This window comes from Pollachius pollachius (assembly GCF_949987615.1).
Source record: "Pollachius pollachius genome assembly, chromosome: 17".
Taxonomy (NCBI): Eukaryota; Metazoa; Chordata; class Actinopteri; order Gadiformes; family Gadidae; genus Pollachius; species Pollachius pollachius.
Genome location: NC_136950.1, coordinates 19412229 through 19420735, shown reverse-complemented (window position 1 = coordinate 19420735; position 8507 = coordinate 19412229). Strand labels below are relative to the sequence as shown.

Below are 8507 nucleotides of genomic sequence, written 5' to 3'. Positions count from 1 at the left end.
TCAATCCTGGACCCACACGAACGGCGCACGTCACGTGATGCGAAAATAAGTATATACATATATATTTATTTATTTATCAGTGAATTATTTTCCACTGATTGATCGGCGGTATTAATCATTAACCCGCAATTTATTCTAAACAGATACAAGATAAAGACGGGGCCTTGCGCCTCGAACGGTTGTTCGACGGTTGACTACTTTGGTCTGATCGGCGCCGATCTTGTCTCTATTGCTTTTGACTCTTCTTTCAATTCGTGAAACATGGCGGCAACACCAGCAACAAACCCCTCACAGTTGCTCCCACTTGGTTTGTATAGCTAACATAAAGTTATTTTGTCGTCACTCACTCATTGATCAGTTAATATCGAACTGTGTGTTTCATATGCGGGTCTTTAAACCCGCTAGCTGTCGGCTAGCCCTCCTCTAATCACCTCGTTGCCGGGACGGTCCGCCGCGTCGCACCTTTTAAACTCAACATCTTAACCTCCTTATGTTCGTTTGTCATGTACAACACAAATGTACCCGGATCAATTTGACCCGGTGTATGTTTTAAACATCTAAAAATGGTCAGAAACCAAAATAATCCCACAAAGAATTTTTTGTACCGCATTAGTAACAATTAAATGAATTTTTTAGTGCAATTGGGTTATTAACCTCACACAGATCATTGTTCGATGAGGTAATAAACTAGTTTGTGCATCAGAAAACATGTTACTTTTTTTATGTACTTTAGAAACTTATATACATGCAGTTTACACAGCATTAGGATTTATTAAGTCTTTAAACCTCTTCCATACCTTTTTATATTAACCATAATTCCCCGTTCATGAATGCTGCTCATGTGCCATGATAATTGAACCCCGACCTCTCCAATTTACTTCACCAGTCATGTTTTTGTCGACATTTTAACTATTTGAATCATGAAGTCACTTCATCTTCTTGCAGAGCTGGTGGACAAATGCATCGGTTCAAGAATACACATCGTGATGAAGACCGACAAGGAGATTGTCGGCACGTTGCTCGGGTTCGACGACTTTGTCAGTATCCTTCGCAAAATGTGGTGTGTGTGTGTGTGTTTTCTTTGTCGTTAAACTTTGATATTGCAATATTCCCTGTATTGGTTCTTAACTTCCGGTTTCAGACATGGTGTTGGAGGACGTCACAGAGTTGTAAGTGATCATTTTTTGCCCTTACTGGATTTTTACAGCTTTTGCTGTGATCTACTGAATGAACTGTTCTTTTGTTTCTCTGCACAATAGTGAAATCACACCTGAGGGACGGAGAATAACCAAGTTGGACCAGATCCTTCTCAACGGCAACAACATCACGATGGTATGATAATCTTCTTTTGGAATTCTTATATATTTGAATACAACACTGTAAAACTCAAATTTCAGCTCCATCAAAGACTTAATAGTTGTGGAAGTAAATAATTACCCCTTGTATCATTTTTTTCAGCTAATACCTGGTGGAGAAGGACCAGAAGTATAAAAGTCTTCACTCTGAAATATGACATACCTGTTTAAGTTTGGCATCCATGTTAGTCGACGATCTTTACGTTTTTACATTTGTTGGTTGAGGAATATTTGTTATGAATTTGTTGCAAATTAAGGAGACTTGATTTAAATATGACCAACAGTTAACCACAATTGATATTGAGCACTTTTTGTTATAAATAAACTTTAAAACAATATATATTCGAATGGCTTAATATTTTAATTTGCTCATTTGTATGTAAATTGTTGATGAGTGGCCCAATAAATTGGTTATCAGAACTTAAGCTCAAATTCCAACTGAACTTTGACACCTTACAGCCTTGAGTGAAAATGCACTTTGATCTCAAAAGCGAACTGATTCAGGTTCTTCCCTCACTATAAGGACTATAAACAAAACGAGGAAGCTGAAAGTATAAAAAGTATGAATTTTGTCCTATTGCATATTTGTCTGTTTAATACATTTCCCATGCCACCAAAAAGTAATTATTTGAATTATATACAAAGCACCACAAGACATATTGAATGGATTTATTGGTATAAACTCATGCATTCTGGGAAACAGTTAAGGCCGTTCAATATGTTGCTGGGCAGTCAAGTTGAGCAGTGAATTAAGAAATCTAACTGACACTTCTTGTACCATCGCTATAGCAACCCCCCTGCTGCGATTCAATACATGGAAGACATCTCCTCTCCTTTGGGATTGGTCACTTTCTCTGCGTTCTTGCTGATGATGTCATACAGCTCCGCCTATAGGAGCAAAGAACACAAAAGTAAGAAGGAATTCAACGGGTTGGGTTTCAGCAGTACAGTGGGCCACACGTTGTTGGCATGGACAGACTTACGTAGAAACCACGGATGTCCAGGATGATCACTCTGATCTCTGCGTAGATGGCCTCATCCTTGTCGTGGACCATGGAGCGATAGTCCATCTGCAGGGAAACCATGGCATCACATTCCTTCCATGTACACCAGACAGTTTTAATTTTTAATAGGACAAATGTGGAGTCACTCACCACGTGAGTGTCTTTGGAGGCTTTGGCCACTGCATCTCCTCTCTCTGAGAAGTACCTAACGTGCAAAAAAAAAAAAAAAAAGTTATCAAACCATTATTTATATGTAAAATGTTTAACAATACATCCGGACAGGAAATGTTACTTGATTAATGCAAATATCAGGACATTTGGAGCATAGGGAGACATTCACTCTAAAAACATACACACATCCTTTCATCCTAAACAGAGCTGTTATTTGAGTTGTAGCTTACTTGTTTATGTTGGTCTGGAATGTGTCTACCTTGGTCTTGACTGCTGTTAATCTTTCCAAGATCTTCTCCTGTGATAGTAATGCAAGTTCACCATAGAGGATCAACATAGACGTCTCTCCGTGTACAACAATCATTGATAAAGAGTGTGTGTGTGTGTGTGTTTACCTGGATAGCCACCCCAAAGTCATTTCCATCCTCTATTTTTGGGATAAGGTGCTGAATCCAGCATGACACCTATTGTGACAGTAAGGCACATTAAAGTGACGTGTCATTTGACAGAATCCATCCCAGTAATTTTTCATTAGGGAAAATGTATAGCTTCAAAAACATTATTAATGTAAACAATACCATTGATATTTTAAAAGTCCAGTGTGTAAAATTTTGGTGGCCTCTAGCAGTGATGTTTCAGATTGCTATCAACTGAATCTGTATTGTATAAGCTGCCAGTAGGTCATAAACAGTAAAGTATGATAGCTTACTGTGATGATCGTCTCCCTGAAGGACACAATCTCTGGTTTCAGTCTGTCCAGAAGCAGGATGATCTTCTCGTTCCCCTTGATGAAACCACACTTTGGTGCTAACAAACAGAAAGCAAAAAAATACTCTTAATTTTCAGTTTTTCAACATTTTATCTCATATTGTTGATAAAGACCAGATTCGAGTACCTGAAAGATTAGCTATGAATGTTAACATTACCTTTGAGATATTAATAGCAAAATGTAATTTTTTTTATGTGGTTGTTCAAAATTGTTCAATGAATGTGTTAATGTACCTTTCTTCTTCTTTTTCTTCTCATCCTCATTGTCAGTCTCCATTTCCTGGGAGAAATATAATGCATGTTTCACGAGAACTATGGGATGAGACTAATGCACAGACTCAGGGACTAATCTGACTGACTTGTTGGTCTGTTCCTAAAATACATGCCTTGGCACAGCACTATCTGGTCTTTGGTAGCTCAATAGGTTAATCATTTTAAACTTGTTGCCAGCGTTAATGGTTACACCGACTTTGTTGCTCAACTGGTTTGGCACTAAATTCACCTAACTTCCCTTCCCTGTGTGTTCAAATGGGCGGGGCATGAGGACAACAGTTGATGTCAGCTAAAATCACCACCAACCAATGAGGTATGAGGTAGATTTGGGGTGATTGATGGCTCCCAAAGTCATTTGTATTTCTCTTAGTTCCACTTAGTAATGGCTTTCATCCAAAGCGACTCCAACACTGAATACACATGCATACTATTAAGGAGCAGATCAGGTTCAACAATCTGGTTCTAGGCTGCCTTTAGGTCGAATGTGAAGATCAGGGATCAAACCCAGTAACCGTCCATTGGGAGTTGAACACCCTAGCCACAACACTTTACTTTGGTAGCAGTTAGAAGGGATTAACATTTTTGACTGATGCTCCAAGCAAGCCAATCGCTGAGGAACTGACGCCCCCCTCGAATGTTCTAAGCAGCTCTGCCCATCCCCCCCCCCCACCAGACAGCCTACCTCTTCCTCTGGGGTGGGGGTTTCTGGGATGGGGATGTCCAGGGGCGCGTGAATGGACGTCATGTCTGTGATGCTAAGCACATCCTCCTGGAACATAACGACAAGAAAACATGACGTCATGTTTCCAGCAAATGATCAGTATTATGTAGTATTCGCTCATGGGGTTAATGGCTACCTTGAGGAGGGAGTCTAGCTGCACGATCTTTGTTGGGATATGGTTGCAGAATAGGTTTTCAGCCTGCGGAAAAAAAAGGCACATTAGTCACGTAGAAACTAACACAATTATGTACTTACATTAATTACAAATACAGTCTGTCTGAGACGTACCTCGGCATAAAGGGCTTGACGAAAGTTGTCAACCTATGGGAAAGAAAAACAAGTTTAAATTAAGTTAAATTGTATATGTATAGCTTTTAATCACGGTACAGTCTCAAAGGGCTTGACAGGCCATATATTGATGACAATCCCATGACCCCTAGCCCCCCAGGGGCCATGAAAAAACTCCCTTAATAAGCAAGGAAGAAATAATAGGAGAATAAATAGAGGAGGAACGCAGAGTGGCGGATCCCTCCTTCCAGGGATGATCAGGAGTGCAATGGGTGCCACAATTGACTGACTGACTGACTGACTGACATACATGCATACATACATACATACAAACAAAACATTTTAAATCGGTGTAACACGAAGTTAAGGACGACGTGACACGGCGATTATATTGGCCTGCACCAAACCCCGCAGTTACTTTCGCTTTGCAGGTTTCAGTCTACAGACGGTACTTTCCCTCGGGCTTTAGCGCACTTTACGCAAAAAAATTTTGTAACAAAGTTATTGTTGAGATGTCCAACATGAAATGCATGAGCCATGAATTTCATGTTGGGCATCTAAACAATATCACTGATGTATATTGGCCCAACACAACCGAACCTCGACTTGAGGGGAAATGTCGCCCTTACCTTAACGCTGTTGGCCTTTGAAATCTTTAAAACTACCGCTTTGGACATGTTGGCGGCTCTTGGACGACAACAAGTATGACAACCTGGACTAAAACAAACACTACAAAGCGTAGACCTCTTAGTGTTAAGGTGGTTCTGGACAGACCGTAGACCACAGCGGACGGACAACAACGAGAGCAGCGCGTTCGAGTCGGTCAACTTCCTCCTTCGCGTTTTACTTTCGGTTTATTTTATGGGTCGTACCTCCCCGCTGCGTTTGACAAAAGGAGACATGTTGGACGGATGTACTACCGCCCCTAGCGGCTATTTCCAGCCACTACACGTTAAAGTACTAGAAAACAGTGTTACGACCGCCCCCAGCGGTCACTCCCAGCCGCTACACTTACAAATATAAACAGTTTTATTACCGCCCCCAGCGGCCACTCACAGCCACTACATTTTAAAACAAGAAAACTGCGGGAGATCATGGTCGTCACTCAGAGGAGGAAGACGCTCCTTTTGGAGCCTTCTAAATATGGGCCGTGATTCATTTTCACAGACGTTCATCGCAAGGCATGACTTTATGCACCCCACCTTTGTGATCGGTTGGCACCCACAAAGAAGTCAAAGGCTTAAATAATGGTCTTCCCCAAATTTTGCACTGGTATAGAATATTCAATTGTACAATTAAAATGGTCAAATGTAACTTGTGTCCCACGGTGTCTGCCATTCGGCAAAGTCCTCCATAACAGTGAGGTCACTGCAATTGCAATACTATATAGCAGAAATATCTCCTTATATCTCCTCCGTGAGGTCAGTGTCAATAAGGCTGAATAACAGCTGATGTAATCAACCATTCAGGCGTCTGGAAGTGGGACCTGGATGAGTTTTTGCTCCAAAGTCCGTCTCGTCTCTGTACTATTGGGGGGGGGGGGGGGGGGGGGGGGGGGGGGGGGGGTGATGAGCCCTCTGGATAAGAAAACGTGCCTCAATGAGTGCCCTCTTAATGCCCCTACAGTGCCTCCATGGTTGAAAAACTGCCTTCTAGAGTGGTGAACTCGAGATAAAGTGCCTTTCTGCCCTTTACATGTGAAAAAAATGAATGGGTGCCCCTTCATACAATAAATGATGACGATGTGCCCTCTCGAGCAAGAATGTGCCCTTTTTATTTTTTCGCCCTTGCCCTTCAAACAGTCCACCAGTGGACATTATAGCTGTATACATCATCCATAGCCAACCGTACAGTTCTAACAAACTTTAGATTTACAAAATAGCAAAGCAAATAGTACACGTTGAGCCATATTTTAACTGCTAGAGTAGAAGAACTGGAGAAATCCTGACAACCATCAAATGCATTCTGGAAGAAACTTAGTTTTATTCGGGGGCGGGCCGAGTCATGTAAACACTCGTATCTTGCTGGAAGGAAGTAACCATTGTAATTACGGCATGCGTTTACAGTTAATACGTTTATAGAACGAGCCTGAGGAGCAGAAGAACAGCTTTCCCTTCTAGCATGGCCACATCCCCAACTGTGTGCGCATCTGCACTTGTTTTTTTCTGTGCTTCGTCTGCGCATGCGCAGACGACGGTCTGCGTTGGTGTTGAACGTGAAGTGACAGCGAGTTCACTTCGGACCTTCCTTGACATGACGCTCACCTAAAATACGCCCGTTTAGGTTGACATTGGTCACTCAGTCACCGAGTACTAGCGCATGGTCTGCTCACGGGACGAGGACAAAAAGAAGTGGAAGAAAAACGAAAGAGAAACACACTGAGGTAGGATTCGGCTTTCAGGGTGTCCTGCCCAGCGGGCTTAAGTTTCGCTTTCTTTATACAAAGTTTGGGCTTACTAGCTCATTATTCCACGGCGATCAACCCTTTCTCCAGACTAATCGATAACTTCCACTTACAATTTAGGGAAATTGTAACACACACACACACACACACACACACGCACACACACACACACACACACACACACAGCGCCTTCAGAATGACGGCCGCGCCGGAGCTTCTGGAGCTGAGGAGGAGGGTGGCGTCCGAGCTGACCGCCGTGGGGTCGGATCCGCAGGTCAAAGCCGGGGTCCAGTCCATGGCCGAGCTCCCTCTGCCCCTGAACCAGAAGTACCTTAGCATCGACGCCGCAGCCATAGTGCGGGGGAACACCATGGGCAACGGCAGGGCGCAGGTGCGTTCACGGGTCCCGGGACGATAATGACGATGATGAAGATGATGATGATGATGATGGTGATGATTATGATGATTATGATGATGATGGGGTCCGTGCGATTGATGCCGTTCCGTTGGACAACCAGTTGTTATTATTGCATCAAAGAGGGTTAGGGTTTGTGTCTAACTAATTTCATGCTTTCATGTCTCCTTCTCGGCGTGGTCGCTGCGCAGCTTTAACAGCTGTTTCTTTTGGGGTAGTTTAGTCCCAGCTTCTTTTGTTACTCAAAATGGTGAATCTCTCCGTTGGATAATAGCGATCAGAGTTATCAATGAGTGCAAATAGGTGTGTCTGTATGAGTCCAGACGCAGGTTTCACCATAAAGATATACAATGGAGATTCCACATCACACATTAGGCCTACTTCATTAGATGCTGCTCTCATGTATGGTACCTTGGAATTAACAATTAAACATCCTGAACTAACCCTCTGAAATCAAAAAGGCTCCACCTTTGGTTGTTGTTTTACGGTAGCAGTGTAGAGAGTATGATTTGTCATTCGTGCCGTCCCCCTAGGTAATGGAGCGAATGGGCAAGCTGGTCAAAGCTCTTAATGTTTTGGGGAAGTATGGCCTCAACTTGCACAACCTTGCCAGGCCCCGGTACTGGCGCAGTGTCAAACACAACAACCCCATCTTCAAAGCTCAGGTGGACAGCATGCAGGTCAGTTAGACCCTCCTCCTCCTCCTCCTCCTCCTCCTCCTCCTCCTTCTCCTCCTCTTCCCCTTCCTCAGTCCTTCTCAAGGTACTGAGTTATGAGCTATGAATACATCCATTGACGGTATCGTGGGACGCTTTGGATAAAGGTTTCCACCAAGTGAAACATTACAGGAAATAACATGTTCTGTACATGCCAGTGGCCACTTGGTGGTGCAAGAGAGTCGACTTATGTGGTTGGCAGCGTTGTTGTCACGTGATCATTATTATTATTTATTAATCCTCCTCGTCCCAGGTGGGACATAAGGCCTAGACAATCTACATATCACATGATCATAGCCTAAAGTAACTGAAGAAGTTCTGAAATAGTTTTCACAAAGTGCTTGCTTATAGTGCGAAATGATCCTGGATGTAGATGGCATGGGGAATATGTT

General features: G+C 42.8%; 3 protein-coding genes across 3 annotated transcripts in view; 2 read left to right on the top strand and 1 right to left on the bottom strand.

The window, feature by feature from the left end:
- The first annotated feature begins 2 nt into the window (after positions 1–2).
- Positions 3–1775, top strand: lsm5 (LSM5 homolog, U6 small nuclear RNA and mRNA degradation associated). The gene is made up of 6 exons (XM_079754837.1): positions 3–49; positions 144–307; positions 946–1041; positions 1142–1169; positions 1260–1332; positions 1459–1775. The coding sequence occupies exons 2-6, from the start codon at positions 262–264 to the stop codon at positions 1489–1491; spliced, it is 276 nt and encodes a 91-aa protein (XP_079610963.1). The 5' UTR covers positions 3–49; positions 144–261; the 3' UTR covers positions 1492–1775.
- A 235-nt stretch (positions 1776–2010) lies between these two features.
- psme2 (proteasome activator subunit 2) lies at positions 2011–5426 on the bottom strand. Its single transcript, XM_079754836.1, has 11 exons — positions 5210–5426; positions 4581–4613; positions 4429–4491; positions 4254–4340; positions 3533–3578; positions 3240–3337; positions 2926–2994; positions 2761–2828; positions 2510–2564; positions 2339–2425; positions 2011–2243 (listed from the first exon to the last, which is right to left on the bottom strand). Exons 1-11 carry the CDS (start codon positions 5255–5257, stop codon positions 2163–2165), a joined length of 735 nt encoding a protein of 244 aa, XP_079610962.1. The 5' UTR covers positions 5258–5426; the 3' UTR covers positions 2011–2162.
- A 1349-nt stretch (positions 5427–6775) lies between these two features.
- The window catches only part of LOC307088958 (E3 ubiquitin-protein ligase RNF31-like), a 22459-nt gene continuing 20727 nt past the window's right edge, over positions 6776–8507 (top strand). Inside the window, 3 exon segments of the mRNA XM_079755038.1 lie at positions 6776–6963; positions 7105–7375; positions 7933–8079. Coding sequence (XP_079611164.1) covers positions 7181–7375; positions 7933–8079 — 342 coding nt within the window. The 5' untranslated portion in view covers positions 6776–6963; positions 7105–7180.

What these genes read in the sequence shown, in the direction of transcription:
- lsm5 (XM_079754837.1), top strand. Translation starts at nt 262, where the DNA reads ATGGCGGCAACACCAGCAACAAACCCCTCACAGTTGCTCCCACTTG. An exon ending in CGGGTTCGACGACTTTGTCA is followed by an intron (nt 1,042 to 1,141) that starts GTATCCTTCGCA and finishes TTCCGGTTTCAG; the next exon opens with ACATGGTGTTGGAGGACGTC. An exon ending in ACGGCAACAACATCACGATG is followed by an intron (nt 1,333 to 1,458) that starts GTATGATAATCT and finishes CATTTTTTTCAG; the next exon opens with CTAATACCTGGTGGAGAAGG.
- psme2 (XM_079754836.1), bottom strand. Translation starts at nt 5,257, where the DNA reads ATGTCCAAAGCGGTAGTTTTAAAGATTTCAAAGGCCAACAGCGTTAAG. An exon ending in TCAGGGAGACGATCATCACA is followed by an intron (nt 2,995 to 3,239) that starts GTAAGCTATCAT and finishes CTGTCACAATAG; the next exon opens with GTGTCATGCTGGATTCAGCA. An exon ending in ACTTTGGGGTGGCTATCCAG is followed by an intron (nt 2,829 to 2,925) that starts GTAAACACACAC and finishes TTACTATCACAG; the next exon opens with GAGAAGATCTTGGAAAGATT.